This window comes from Populus euphratica, unplaced genomic scaffold (genome assembly GCF_000495115.2).
Source record: "Populus euphratica unplaced genomic scaffold, PopEup_1.0 scaffold754.1, whole genome shotgun sequence".
Taxonomy (NCBI): Eukaryota; Viridiplantae; Streptophyta; class Magnoliopsida; order Malpighiales; family Salicaceae; genus Populus; species Populus euphratica.
In genome coordinates, this window is record NW_011500630.1 from 52,337 (window position 1) to 68,524 (window position 16,188).

The 16,188-nt window shown below is 33.3% G+C and overlaps 1 protein-coding gene across 3 annotated transcripts; it reads right to left on the reverse strand.

The window, feature by feature from the left end:
• Positions 1-492: 492 nt before the first annotated feature.
• Positions 493-10,624, reverse strand: LOC105115776 (serine/threonine-protein phosphatase BSL1-like). Of its 3 annotated transcripts, none has more exons than XM_011012790.1 (21): positions 10,293-10,620; positions 10,151-10,211; positions 9,954-10,032; positions 9,770-9,849; positions 9,558-9,652; positions 9,039-9,138; positions 8,862-8,931; positions 7,796-7,897; positions 7,561-7,642; positions 7,310-7,480; positions 5,271-5,457; positions 4,988-5,192; positions 4,735-4,902; positions 4,427-4,665; positions 2,857-2,941; positions 2,659-2,757; positions 2,367-2,566; positions 2,213-2,288; positions 1,258-1,393; positions 1,048-1,187; positions 493-933 (listed from the first exon to the last, which is right to left on the reverse strand). In XM_011012790.1, exons 1-21 carry the CDS (start codon positions 10,492-10,494, stop codon positions 850-852), a joined length of 2,661 nt encoding a protein of 886 aa, XP_011011092.1. In that variant the 5' UTR covers positions 10,495-10,620; the 3' UTR covers positions 493-849. The 3 variants fall into 3 exon arrangements, with proteins under 3 accessions (XP_011011092.1, XP_011011093.1, XP_011011094.1); XM_011012791.1 differs by having other exon boundaries at positions 4,988-5,189; positions 10,293-10,619; XM_011012792.1 differs by lacking the exons at positions 493-933; positions 1,048-1,187; positions 1,258-1,393 and adding an exon at positions 1,921-2,117 and having other exon boundaries at positions 2,150-2,288; positions 10,293-10,624.
• Between the last annotated feature and the right edge of the window lie 5,564 nt (positions 10,625-16,188).

Here is a 16,188-nt window from a genome sequence, read left to right on the forward strand (position 1 = left end):
TCTCATTTAAAATGACTGCACAAAACGCTATCGTTGGTTACAATCGATTTAAATCGATCCCGCTTCCCCTTTTACTCTGTTTTCTTCTTATTTCGTTTCCAGCAGTGACACGAGTGCCATGCACTCAAGCCGATCAGCTAATGGCATCTTTTCTTACAACGGGAACAACATTCACGTGGGTTATAGAGAAGGTAGGGGAATTCGCTACGGTGTTTGTGGAGACTCCGAATATGACAACCTTAAAAAGGCATTTCCATGCCTCAGCGGCTGTGGAAGATGTTTCTTTAAAGAAATCAGAGCCAAATGTTCCATGTCACCACCCCAAACTCATAATTAATTTGGTGGACTTGATGCTCAGCTAGCAGTGCACCAGGGTTGATAAATTAAGAAAAACTAGCAAATGACATTTTCATGCTGCAACTGACCAACTCACATTTCGACAGATAATTTTCAACCGTGGCCAAGTCATTTTTACATGCCTCAGCACACCAATGATAGAAATCAAATGAATATATACTGTAAATTAAATACCTCATTGTCTATTTTACAAAAAAGCTGATCACTTCTATAATCTATCAACAGTAGAAATACAAATACCATCTCTTCTGCGTGATATATTGTACATATGTTACACTCACTAGTTAACAGCTAAACCTTGGATCATTCTCAAGTTGTCTACTTTTATATCTTCTGCAACTTGTATATCTAAAAATACAACACAAACACCAGATCCGTGCAAAGTGGGAGACATGCTGAATGAAATTGGCCAACAAAACAGTCAAGCGTGCAAGAAAAGACAGGTGCTGCCATGAAATTCCACAGATTACAAACAAAGGGGGTCTTGTAGCATCATATGTACGCAAGTGAGTTTCTGTCAAGGTCAGGTTGAGGGCGACCCCGTGTTGGAGTTGGTGGTCTTTGGATGTTAAGCTCCTGAAAGACAACAGAAACATAGAGAAAACAATTAAAAGCCAGCTAGGGGATAGGTTTTCCAGATTTGTGGATACCAAGCAGTATTTCCAACACTGAAAATGCTATAAATCTTACCTGCATCCATGCATCATGAATGACACGTTCCGGAGATGTCTCTGGTGACTGAAGGGGAGGTGGCAAGGGATGAATTAATTTGGGAACCACAACCAAACCCCTGCCAACTACCAGTATAGCTCCAGCATTGTTTGCAGTCCCTGGATTGATACATCACATTAGGATTCAAATTGGATTTTAGAAGGAGAAAATTCAAGCTCTTTAGCTTACCACAATAGTTGGTTGCAGAAAATAGAGTAATCAATTGCCCTTGGGCAAACCGTTCAAACCCATCCATGACACATTCATGTGCCCTAATAATCAGCTGTAACTTATTTTTCTTACAGAAGTCGGTTACACGATCAGGCTGCAATGACATTAAAAGATAAAACAAGCAAAAGCTTCATAACACATGCAACTTGGAAAGCGCATCAAATTAAAAAGATATGGAGCCAAGATAAGTATGCAAAACTGATGACATCATAAGCTAGCATAGATTCATTGGACATCTGAAGCAGCGAAAGTGAGATAGTAGCTGCTCATAAGAGTGGAAACGCAAACTGCCAGTGACTATAAATTTATAGTGGTAAGTGGTAAGTGGTAAGCCACTTGGTTCCCCAAAATTAATATAAAGATCATGGTGAACTTGTCACCTTTGAGGCTAAAACAAGCCAACACTGCTGAACTTTCCATTAAAGGCAAGTTAACCTGTCACCTTTGATTTTTCTTTTGGTTCCCAATAAGCGTTAGTAACAATGAAGTCCTAAACTTTCTTAAAGATGGCATCCAACATTTAATGGTAGCAGGCGAAGAACATTGTTTCTCTTCCAATTCAAAAGTAAGATTTTGGTGGCTCCTTTCTAAACAAAAGAAAGGAGTTTTTTTTTTTTTTCCCTGTCATTAACTACAGTATGAGAATTTAAAGCAAGCTGCTATAGGAATTCAATCTCTACATATATATCGATCAAGGGGCCAAGATAATAAGTTTTGAGAGGCTAATTGCTTTCCACAAAGGTTGACGTGATATCTATAATTTTGTCAAAAAAAAATTGTTTCTATTCACTGTGACTTGGGATATTGCATGTGATAAACTGCCAAACACAGTAACTAAAGATCATCAAACACACACCAAACACAGTAACTAAAGATCATCAAACATAACAGATGTAAACAATGACATGCATACCCCAAAAGTGACAAGACCAGGACCCCTAGCATTTGGTCTCAAACCCTCTATGCTATCATTTTCGGTAGGATCCGACCTGAATGGAGAAGTTTCATAACACAAATTAACGTAAGCAATGGTAGATTGCAAGTAAAATAAATCGAGTGAAGCATACCATAGAAGATCCATTAGAATTATAGATCCAGCATCCATTGTTATGGGCCTTTCCAGCTTCTCTATCTGTTCCACTGAATGAATGGATCTTCCTATGCCACCATGCATACAGATAATTTTCTTCTCAATAAGTGCAGCAAGTGGAAGACAGTTGAAAAGTTGATTGAAACGTGTCCACGCCCATATCCCATCACTCTCTCCCTGTAAAATGCTATTATCACATTTGAACATTTGAATTTTCAAAAGATGTACTGGCCCTTCAGGAAAACTATATTTAGCATGATTATCTATACCATTCTTTCAATGCATTCAATACGAAAACCAAAGAGCGCATTTATATCAGCAGCTTCATGGTTACCACGTATCAGGTGGACATTCTCGGGATACTCAATCTGCAAAATCATAATAAAAGGCACCACATCATCAATATAAGGACAATGCTAAAATATAATTCATGTGAAACTTTTGTTCATTGAAAGCACAAGTTTTGCCTTAAGAGCAAGAAGCAAAGTTATAGTCTCCAAACTGTGCTGCCCTCGATCAACATAGTCTCCCAGAAACAAATAGTCGATGTACCTGAACCATAAAATTGGACAGCATAGTAAATCAACTACAGAGATAAATCACACAATCTGTTCTAAAATTATCAATTTGTTGTTTTGGACATATAAGCTGGAGGCCTTTTATCACGTTAAGCATTATCCAAATGAAAACTTAATATAAGCAATGCTAAAGGACAAGTATTGTATCTTCAAACCAATTTTTGGGAAAGAGTGCCACCAACCACTGCTTGTCATAGACATAAATATCAAATGAAGGAGTATAGAGCAATAACTATTTAAGCAGAAGAATGTCAGAAAATGAGGATAAGAAAGAGAAGGGAAATAGAACCATATAACGAGTTCAAATTACTTATGGACATTGCTCGCTCAATTATGACACAAACAGCAAACCTGCACACATGCATTTATCATGTGCCGATTACTCCAAGAATATGGGCATAACATATTAAACGACATGATTTCTTTAGAAAGTCAGTGGAGGCCACAGAAAAAAAAAGGTGGGTGTTTGGGAGCGCGTCTGAAACTTTTTTTGGTTAAAAGTGCATTTGGAATGAAAAAAATATCAAATTGATGTTTTTTATAGTGTTTTCCGATGGTTTTAATATGCTAATGTCAGGAGAAAAAAAAATCATTTTGATGCACTTTCAAGAGAAACTATTTTGAAAAACACCTTACACCACAATCTCAAACACAAACTTTCTAAAACATTTAAGAATTTTAGTGCTTTTCTAATGGTAGTGATAATGCCTTCTCGAAGACAAGACAAGCTATATTGTTGTAGATTGCTAATCAAAATGTCTTTCTTGAGGTACATTTACAACATACATACAAGTTGAAAATGCGTGGAACTTTAAAATAATGTTGAAAAACGGTAACTTGGGTATTTGAACATGATTTATTAACCAACACTTTTACTCAACTATTTACTTTGGCTAAAACCAACAACAATTCAGCATATCAGAGTCATAGTGTCAGTCCATGTAAGAATATGGATCTTTGTTACTTTGATCACATCTTTCTAGCCCCTTTCACTAGCCCCCTTCCCAAGAAACAAACTCTCATCTCCCTACTAGTTTAGCCAGTTTGTGTAGGACATGAAGGAATCATCTCTATCAAGCAGAGAGACCTTATTACTTTTTGTCAACTCAAGCATTTAGCTTTTGCAGCTGCACTTTCATCAGATCCCACTTCCCTGCCTCAGCATGAAGCATGAATTATACTCAACTGCACCCCTCAGGGACAAAACATAGTTTTAGGCACTTCTCCCGTCACAATTGAAAAAAACAAACTAGCCAATAGAAAAGCCTAATCAAAAATCCATACTGTAAACCCAGAACAGAGCACCCATGAGTGACACAATCAGTTTAAATGGTTCAGTTTCGTTTTGAGTTTCATCAATCTCTTAGATTGCATGAAATTAAATGCCATTATCAATTAGCTCTCCACATCATACTCAACATGTTCCTCACAAGCATAAGAGCTACAGTGTAATACTTACGTAATGTCTCCTGCTGTGGATGGAAATCCATATTCATCAAAAAGACGCATTAAGTCACCAAACTGTCCATGAAGATCACCAAAGACTTTTATTGGGGCTTTCAATTGCAGAACCGTTGGCTCTTGCATAAATATTTGTTCAGCAGCATAACAAAGTTCCCCAACTTCATAAGAATCCAGGAAAAATCTCCTATTTGCAGGAGCTTTCCAGTTTCGAGGCCTAAGCAACATGGAAATAATCTGCAAGATAACAACATGAAGCAGCGCTAATGAAGAGATCGCAATACTCATAAATTTGTCAAGTCTTACCTTCTTATGCAGGCCCTGAGGAGACTTTTTTCTGGTGACCCTTCTGGCAGGATAAGATGCATCATTATTCATAGGAAGCATCCTTCTACTTTCATTTTCGAATTGATCCAATGACAATTGCCTTACCATCCCACCCAGGTTTCCCACAGCCTCTTTAGCAACCACCACCTATAAGAACAAGACTCTGATTTAGCAGCATGGCAACCAAAGAACAACTGCACCACTCTTATAAGCCATAGATAAAAGGGCATACAGCTCTAGGATGAAGGCGAACATCAGCTTCATTGTCACTTCCATCTGAAGTTGCTTCTGCCACTTGTGAATTGTCATCAGATACAGATGTTTCTTCTGCAGGATTGGAAGATGCTGCCTGAGCAGCTTGCCAGACAGCATTAGCTGCCTCAGCTTCCGCAGCAGATGCCTCCCTTAATTTCTCCATAGAATTTTTGTCCATGCTGCTACATTAGAAAATAAATCCATGAATTTCTATAGGAAAGGGGCTGACATGACATGAGGGATAGAGAGAAGGTTGAGACCTGATACCACCAGATAAAGGGATCTCTGATCCACCATCAGGGGTAGTTGTTCCAAAAGAATTTAAATTATAATGGTTTGATCGGGGACTTGTTATTGTTGAGGCTCTCTCAGATGTTAAAATAGGAGAATTCATGTCTGACTGGAATGGGGAATTTTCAGCAACCAGAAAATCATCTACCACTGCATCTGCAGAGAACAAAGCAATTGGCTATGATGTGTGCATCTCTTAAGTTTGCAATACACAATGAAATGAAATGAATTCCATGAGGCCCAAATGATTAAGGCTTAATGGCAGGTATGCAGAAGAAAAGGAAGCAAAGATGAGTCAAATAAGCAGCTGCATAACAGCCTAACTAAACAAGAAGATAAAAAAGGATTGCACACAATAAATCCACTCTGATCACTGTTAATACTTATTACAGACACTTGATTTCTTCAGAATGCTTGAGAAAGAATCTCGTTACCATCAGGCAGAAAATCAATAAACAAGATCTAAAAGATCCACAAATGCATGCAATTTCACTTGCATGGTTGTTATTGTGATACCATAACAACTTAAGTTAACATTAGAGCAACCAATTAGGATTGGTGAATTACTGGCTCTGAACAAGCATAGCACATCCAAATTCAACATAGTTGCTTGGCAAGAATTAAGAATCTTTAAGCTATTGGGATCAAGAACCAAAAAAAAAAAAATTCCACTTAATGATGCAAGTCTCCTGCATAATTTTTTTTTTCTGTCCATCAAAGATAATGTCCTAAACTAGTGCCAAACAATCATCATGGCGCACAAGCACAATAGGTTGATTAAACATGCTACAAGCAATTGCTAACATTCTTGTGTGGAAGTTACTGACTTCCATTTCTTATGCTTACCAAACAAGGAAAAGAGACCCCACAATAACAACCTAAATGGTGGTGGAATTATAATTCAGAGTACAAAATGGAAATTATAGACAATAGTGCTAAATGAACGCATGCCCTTGCTAATGTGAAATTAATGTCTCTTTTTAAAGATCACATTGATATGTGTTATCTTAAATGGCACAGCTTCATGCATTCCCCTGAAATATGCAGAAAAAGTTCAACAAAGATTTTATTGATGCTTGTCTTGTAAACTCAATTTTACAAAGGACATAGCACAGGGCATACATTTATGGGTAAGAATTCAATGGAAGGGGATGAAAGTTGCAAAGGGTAATAGAGAATGAATAGTGAAAAGTAATTCAAAAGGAAAAGGACAAAAAGATAATATTACTTCAACACATTGAAACATAATAGATAGCTGATTTCACAGGCAACAATACAACATCACGCACCCTTTGAATCAGAAGGGTAACCAAAACCAAGGGGAAAGCAAAACTGTGGCACAACATGTCCATAGCAAAAGAAGAAAAAGGTGCTCCTGATGGAGATGACTTCGTACAGTGCTCAGTCAACAAACTTCAAAATTACTCACTACTACACTTCAATTACAACAGCAAAAGTAATTGAACTTTAAATAGAATAGCATATCAGTAATACTGCTTTACAAGATACAAAAGAGAGCCAACACAAAATAAAACAGCAACAAAAATAACAATAAATAATAACAAAGAATTCAATCCTCAATCAAAAAGCTTCTCTAATAATCACTACAATGAGAAACTTAAGGATAGAAAAATATAAATGTTATATGGTGTAACACTTGCGGCACATGCAACCTTGATCTGGTTTAGTTCAAGCATAAAACCAGCAATGCCACAAACAAAATGTAAGTCTATTCAAGTCCCTTCTTGTTTGCTTTCACAGTCTAACTTTCATCTCAAAACATTTCTACTCCTGAATACTTGTATTCCTATTTTATGAGCAGTCCTCTCAATTTAACTTGTACAATGTTGTCAGTTCTGGCCGTGCTTAATGTTAAAGTCACTTGTAGTAAGTGACCTGTGATTAAAACCTGCCCACATGAGGAATCGGAGGGATAAAAGGATGAAGAGGGGGGGGCTACAACTGCAGGACTAATAGGTCTCCCAATGAACAAAAAAGAAAACTTCACCTCCTTTTAGACCACCGTAGACATATATACGAACACCAACAGATGCAGATGCATGGCGACAACGACGCATTAGCTCCAAAGAAGGATCATATTCAGCATGTCCCTTGCTGGTTTTAGAAGAAGTAACTGTCCCATTTCTATCCAACCAAACTCCCGCAGCAGTGTCCAGCACTAGTCTCACAGAAAAAATTGTTTAAGATTACAATATAACCCCTCTTTTCAGGATAAGAACAGCAAAGAAAAAGGCTTACCAGCAACAGCTGCTTCCCCTTCTACTAAGCGTCCTCCCTTTAGGGCTCCTCCTGTAACATGCAAACGTGCCCCAACAAAAACCTGATAGAAAACAATGTCAAACTTTTTAATGATAGAGAAGAAACAAGATCAACTTCAGTAATCAAGTCCCAACAAACATTTTACTTCAAAAGATATATTTCATGATCTATGCATAATCTAGAAGTTAAAACGTCCAGACTAGAGGTCACTTACCGCAGCATGTTGATACCTTGTTGATGGAGACACCCCAGGCGCAAGGGTCCACTCCCACTGACCATTTCTATGCATTAGGAGCCCATAAGCATCCCCAAGTGCCTGTTTAAGCACGCACTTATGATCAGTAAAAGAATTGAAATGCAAAACAGTAACACCATAAGTAATGAAATTTTCTTTATCCAAAAAACAACACTTTTGAGCACGAAAGGAACTTCAATGAGAGTGAAACTGCACTGAATCAACAGTTACGCCTGAGTAGAGAAAAATTCATAAAAACCAGATGAATGGTTCCTGATAGAAAAAAGTAATGGCAAATTTCAAAGAAACAGTAGGAAAATCATTCCAGAACAGAAAGAGCGCTCTGATTTCTCATCACAACCGCAACTTGGAAAATGAGTGTTCTATACCATAAGTCACTTGTTTTTATAATATTTTTCAAAGCTTGTGAATAAACAAGAACACGCACCAAAGGTTCATTTCTTCAAGTTTTCTAAATCCACAGTTACTTTTGCACTTAACTTCTTTCTTGCTTCTAATCCATATAATAAAATTTTCACACTGAGTTTTGCCTCGAGTTTTTCCAAGAATTCTATGTATTTGATCAGACATTACATCCTACTTCCAGTTACCAACCTCATAGAAAGAGAAATGTGTCATATTTGATCCACAAGGTTGAGGACAAGCAAGGTCCCCCTCATTTACACTAGGTGTGGGAATGCATCTGGAAGGTTTGGATTACAGGCCAGCGCAGTCTGGCCCTACCCACATAAAATTCATGGCACATCATAGTGTCAGTTCAACAAAGTTAGAAAACTTTATTTAGTTTGATTACCTTGATCTCCCATCTCTTATTACATGCCCTTACACATTGAGCACACCAAGACTATGCATGCCTATTTGTTAATAAAATAAATGTCATGAGGGCAAACACTAAGTTGGCAGGCTAGTCCTACTGTCCTAGAAACAAATATCTACTGCAAAACAAACTGCTGTTATAATATAATCGTGCAGAATAGTTAAATAGAATTGATTGCTTTACAACCCCTAAAAACAAAGATCATACTGTGCCAGAGGAGTCTCTTCCACCACAAAGCAAAAACATTCCATCTGAACGGGCACTAGCTGTTGCGTACCTACAAGATAATGCTACATCATGTCAGACATAAAACATGGATAGATGGGAAAATAACAAATGCAGAAGTTTAACACTTCTGCAAATGTTTGTTCTAAACAAACTTACATTCGAGCAGAAGGTCTATCACCTTCAGGATTTAGCCTCTGCCATGCATATGGTTTCTGGGCAGTGTCCAAAACCCAGGCATCAGATAGAGCTCTCTTACCTAGAATATAATGGGAAAAATAACTATTACGTAGTTATAAAGCATGGAAAAATGCATAATCATTGGCACAAAACATCAACGTCCATTCTCCTGGCATGAAATAACATAAAAATATTCAAAATTAAACATTTAAGACAATTGTCCATCCATAGGGTAAGCTACTCCAAATTCAAGAATCCTACAGCTTATCATGCTTAACCTCACTTAAGCATAAAGAAACAACAGCCCAAACCCATATCCAAAAACAAGTGGCAAGATGCTGAATTTTACAAATGCAAGCTAAGCATATTCAATGCCAATAATCAAACAGAAAACAACCATGAAACACAGTTTTTAGCACTGGACTTCTAAAAAGGATCCAGTCCTTAAAGAACCACAAGATCTTAAAGATAAAAAGCAGAACAGAAAAATTTGCTTACCATCATTGCCACTGACAATAACAAGGTACCTTTGGGCAACCAAGTCCATTACATGGCCATAACGAGGCCCAGGCCCTTGTCCCTGTACAACCACTCTACGCTCATATCAAGCACCAAAATATAACAATCAGTTCCAAATCAAGAATCCCAAGTAAAGAGAGAAAAATAGGGAACCCTAGCTAAATCTGGTTAATGGAAATGAAGAAACTGACCGGTGCCACTTGAATTTGTCAGTGGTCAAGTCAAGCACATAGAGATCATCGGTGGAATGCCCAGCTGGACCTATCCCACCCTAAACCATACATACAATCCATTCATCAATACCAAAAGCTCACATTAAGTGAACAAATCAAATAAAAAGAAAAAAGAAACAAATCCTAATTCACAGTGAATCACCTGAAAAACAACCATAGTACCAACAGCAGCTGCCGCGTGCGCAGCCCTAGGAGACGGTGGCTCTCCAGCAGCTTGTATTCTGTTCATTAGACAGCAATCACCAAAGGTTATTCGTCCATTTTTTTACTTTATCTTTTTTTTTTCGAATAATAAAAAAAATGAACAAGAACAAGAAGAAACAAAGTACTGTTACCTACCTAATCCATTTCCTAGTAAGAACATCATAAGAATGAACCGAATTAGTGGCTCCATCCAATCCTGCACCAAACAGTTAAATTTAATTAATATTAAGCAAAGCAGGAGCAGCATGGAGAGAGGGAGAGAAGTGGAAACTGTAACTGATTCCAGGAGCGGAGGAAGCACCGCCCTCGATAGCGGTGACACCACCGAAGAGGATGAGTCGAGGGCCGTGAGACTTGGTAGCAGCAACGGCAGTCAAGGTGTGGCTACATCGAGGACCAGGAGCATCATCATCAGAACTCCAGTACGTCTCCAAGGTCCGATAGGCGGGAGCTGGGTGTAGCCATGGCTTGGATCCCATTTCCCACCCCCTCTCCTCTATTAACAATAATACTTCAATAACCCTCAAGTCCTCAACTAAAAGATCGGGACCCGGGGGTGGTGATGGCGGGTGGTGGGGCCACGGCTGTATGCTCCGTCCACCTCTCCTTTTTTAATTTTTTTTATTTAATCCTTAATCTTTCTAACAAGCCGGTTTTTGAAATTTCGGCAATGATTTTTTAAAATATTTTTTATTTAAAAATATATTAAAATAAAATTTTATTATTATTTTTAAAAGAAATTAAGTTATTATACAATGTAATTTTTTAAAAAAACTAAATTACCCCTAATTGATTCTAAAATAAAAACTAATGAATCTTATAAAAAAAAACTAATTATTTCTAATATATAATTTAGTTTTTGAGAAGAGTAAAATAATGATGTTATTATTCAAATCATCGTTAATAAATCAATGTATTTTTATAATATTTTTTTTATTAATTTTAGATTTTTTTTGTTAATTCTTTAAAATTTATTGTTATTGCTGATTAGTTTGATGGGTTCTAGGCAATCATTGTTTAATATAAACAATTGAGCCACTCATAATATTTATGTTCATACTGAACTATGTTCCTAATCATTTAAGATAATATTTGGAATAGTTCGTACTAAATTATGTTCCTAATCATTTAAGATAATATTTGTTTAGATAATAATATCTATATTTTATTTAAAACATAAATATAATATGTTTTATAATAAAAAAACACAATTTATTATTTATAAAATTTATGCTTGTAGCACAAAGTAAAAGAAAGTAGCAATGAACTAATTTACTAGAAGGTGCATCACTTTTCACTGTTTATTTAAGTAAATAATAAAGGGTGACTTTACTATTCACATGAATAGTAGAGTACCCTTTATTATTACGGCGAACCCAGTCTAGTTCAAAATTAAATCTATTAAATTAAGTCCAATTCAATAAATTAAAAAAATTATTTTTTTTATTTTTAATTGTGTTTTATTTAAAAAATTAGTGTTTAATATTATTTAATAACACTACATAAATTAGATGAAAATCATTTAATGATGTAATATTTATAGAATTTGATCGTAATTTCAATTTTATTCCTAATAATATTCAATTTGATGTTGTTGTGTGTTTAAGAAACTAAGGAAACTATAGTTTTTGTCAGATGTATTTCATACATAATGGAGTTGTAGATATTTTAATGAACAATAAAAAATATTTTATATAAAATATTGTTTATTTAATGATGTAATAGTTAAATCTACAATATTTAAATTAAAAACCATTAATATAAATATATATTTTTTTAAATTCTTTTATAACCTCAGTTTGAAAAGTATTATTAACCAAACACATTCAACTATTTTTTTTTTAACCTTAATTTCAACCATGATTTTAACTAAACATGTATAAATATCAAACTAACCTCAACTAAAAATAATTTTTATAAAATAATTTTTTTCAAACCATAACCACAAAAGTTACCACAATATCAAAATATACTCTAACTAAAACACTATTACTAGTCCACACTAGATATAAAATAATTTGAATATTGTGAAATAAAATATATACGTTTATTTGCTGGAAAATAGAGTTTTTTTAGAAAATAAATTCCAGAAAAATAAATTATTTTCTGGTATTTGGTAATGTAATGGTAAATCAGTTGGAAAATATTTTCCAGTGTTTAATTATGTCATGAAAAATGAGCTGAAAAATAACTTATTAATGTTTTATATTTTTTAAGTTTATTAAAATAATAAAAAATAAATCTTATAAATTAAAAAGTTGAATGAGAATGAAATTGAAAAAAATGTAATTTCATAAATTATCTCAAATAAAATAAATAATAATAAAAATAATAAAGATCAAATATAACAAATAAGAAATTGAAAGATGAAGAAATTAAAATAATAATAATTATCATTTCATAAATTATTTTAAATAAAATAAATAACAATCAAAAGAATGGGGATCAAATTTGATAGATAAAAAATTTTAATTAAAAAATAAAAAAATAAATAATAATTATGAAAATAAAGATCAAAATTAATATAAAAATTAAATTATAAATAATGAAATTGAAGAAGAATATTAAAAACAATATATATATATATATCAATTAAAATTTTGAGGATTAAATCATTAAATTATATGAGTTTGAGAAACAAATTTGATATAATCATTAAATTATATGAGATTTCTAAATTTTTTATAATTTTTTAAAAGTATTTCTCATCTAAAATTAAAGAAAAATACTTTTCTAAAAATTAAGTTAAATTTTTAGTATTTTCAGTGAATTAATTTTTTAATAACAAAGAAAAAAAGAAAATTTAAAAAAAAACAAAATTTTTAAAAACCATTTTCATCCAACAAACGCCCCAAATCTTAACAGATTAGTAAATAGCAGCCAGTCCTGGAGTGGAAGGAGGAGAAGGTTTGTCTAATGTCAAGTGCTTGATGGAGTCCCAACTGACAAATAAACCAGCTTGGCATCCGATTCATTAACATGGCCTAATCTGATCTGTAACGAATACAGCTGTCAAACAAGATGCACACGGCCGCCTTTCACACCAGCTACTCATTGCCGTCCCCCGCCATTCAGCTTTCTTTTTTGCTAATTGAGCTGAGATGCAAAAGGCGATTGATGCTTTGCGAGCCCCCCGGCACCGACACACAGTGTCCCAGATAGACTCGTAGCCATTAGCATGGGTATCCCAAGTGTTGGTTTCGTGAAAGTGAGGGTATAGCTTTTCCAAATGCAGAGAAACACGAGAAGAAATCTTCTTTCGTTCAGGTCAGCCTATTTATCTCAATTATTTCCCAATAAAAAAAAGAATCTGACGAGTTATTAAATAGTAATGGTTAGTATTGTTGGCAGAATGCCCGATCTTCCAAGGATAAAAAGATGGAGGGGTCTTTCTGTTAGACGAGGGATGAAGATCATCAAAGTGTGTTTGGTATTCTAGTTATTATTCTAGTTATGAGTTGAAAAAAGTTAATTTTTAAAAAATATTTTTAGTTAAAATTATTTTAAAAAAATATATGTTTGATTAAAATTAGATTATTTTAGAAAAATATGTGTTTGATTAAAATTATAGTTGAGCAAAAAATAATTTAATATATTTTATTAAAAAATACTTTGTAAATTAAGATTATAAAATAATTAATATATATTACGAAACAATGAAATTATAGTCCTTGTCAAATATATTTTATATGTAATGGAATTATAGATAGTTTAATGAAATAATATAAAATATTTTATATACAATTTCAGATGTGACCCAATTACCGAACAATGTTCTGGTTTGCACTGAAATAATTAATATATATTATGAAACAATGAAATTATAGTCCTTGTCGAATATATTTCATATGTGATGGAATTATAGATAGTTTAATGAAATAATATAAAATATTTTATATACAATTTCAGATGTGACCCAATTACCGAACAATGTTCTGGTTTGCACTGAAATAATTAATATATATTATGAAACAATGAAATTATAGTCCTTGTCGAATATATTTCATATATGATGGAACTGTAAATAGTTTAATGGAATAATATAAAATATTTTATATACAGTTCCAGATGTGATCCAATTACCGAACAGTGTTCCGATTTGGACTGAATCAATATTTCTTTTCTAAGCTTAGCCCTCTCTTTGTCTTCTCAATTTCAGTAGTTCAATTCATCAATTAATCATTTGACTTATGTGATAGGCCTGCATTTAAGATGAACATTTACCATAAATTAAAGGTATCTTATATTATTAGATATGTTATTATAAAACATACTCTAGTTAAGGAGTTATTGATACTTCAAGTGCAAAATGATGATATAAAACCTTGATAAAAATGCACTTTTAAATACTACTCAAACCTAACAATGCAAAAACAAATCAATTAAAAAATCTAACAATGCAAAAACAAATCAATTAAAAAGAAAACGACCGAAGCACTTCCATGACTACAAGAAAAAATAAATAAACATTGTCAATTGACTTATTTGATTATCACATGATTGCAAGGCTAGGGATAATGATACAAACTCATAGCTGAAAAATAAGATCCTGAACATAGGTTGGGGGATGAAATTCATGGTCTAAAGAGGAGGAAAAGGTGCAAATATAGATGGAGAAGCAACCCAAAACATAGATAAAACAATTATAAAAGCATATCATGAATTAATGAAACCAAGGGAGATATAAGAGTGGGTGAGAGTGAGGATTGTGAGGAAGTTTTCAAATTTAACGCCATAGCCAATCCTAAATGAACAACCCAGTATCTATACAGCAAAACAGCCATTTAGATCTCAAAAAGGCAATGAAGAAGGAATATCCATCATCTATCATGTGTAGTTGAGAGTTGCATTGGTCATCCAAGGCATAAAAGACAAAATATATGTGATTATTTGGAAAGAAAGGTTGTGTAGAAAGGGAAAACAGGCATGTGAAAAAGAGGAAAGAAGAACAACAAAATTGGTTAAGTGAATTCCGAGAAATAAAGAGAGAGGAAAAGAAGAAACAAAATTACAGGAGGAACACGTCCATGTCATCCAAAGAAAAAGAAGAAGTTAATATCATTATGCAAATCCATAATAAATTATCTTTAGACCCTATTAAACAAAATTAAATGGTGTTCCATGCCACATTATAACATATGTCACTTATCTTAAACTTGTAAATGCAATTAATTGAATAAATTTTTCATTATTTTGGTTCAAATATAATTTTATTTTTATTATAAAAAAGTGACATATGAAGTTGCATGCTAAAGAGTTAACCATAATATATCTAAATATTATGCTTCAATCTTGTTAAAAATAAAAAAATGTAAATTAACACAATTTTTAGGATGAATATCAAAGAATTAACCCAACCAAGATGATATTAAAAAACATGTCACATATGGAAGAGCCTTATTCATATAGATTGAGGATAGACCATCATATAACCAGTCAACATCCTCGTGCATCTATTACTACAATTCATTTGTAACCTTTTTTTTTCTTAACACGTATTCTTGTTTTATTTAGCAGAATCTTAGATCTAGTTATTGAATCAATTTAAAATTTTATTATAAAATTCTATAAATCCCATTTTTTTATAGAATTAAAATCTTATAGCAATCAAAAAGTGGTAACATCTTCTAATTATATATAAAAGTTACTTTTCTAGATTTACTATATTTTTTTAGTTGATCTAGGATTTTTTTTCTATTTTCCTACTTAGATTAAGAATTTTTTATTATTTTTTCAACTCTATTTAGGATATTTTTCCTAGTTTGTATAGGACTTATTATTAGTTTTTCTTTCTTTTTAAGTGTACTTATGTATCTAGCAATAAAATCTTGAATTAAGGTTTTTATGTGATCCTTATTTAATATAACTTTATGATTAATACTTAAAATTGTATTTTTATTAAGGCTTTATATCATCATTTTGCACTTGAAGTATCAATAACTCCTTAACTAGAACATGTTTTATAATAACATATCTAATAATATAAAATACCTTTAATTTGTGGTAAATATTCATTTTAAATGCAGGCCTATCACATAAATAAAAAGATTAATTGATGAGTTTAAGAACTGAAGTTAAAAGGCCAAAGAGATGGTCAAACTTAGAAAAGAGATGTTGGTACAGTCCAAACCAGAACACTATTCGGTAATTAGGTCATATCTGGAGCTGTAGAT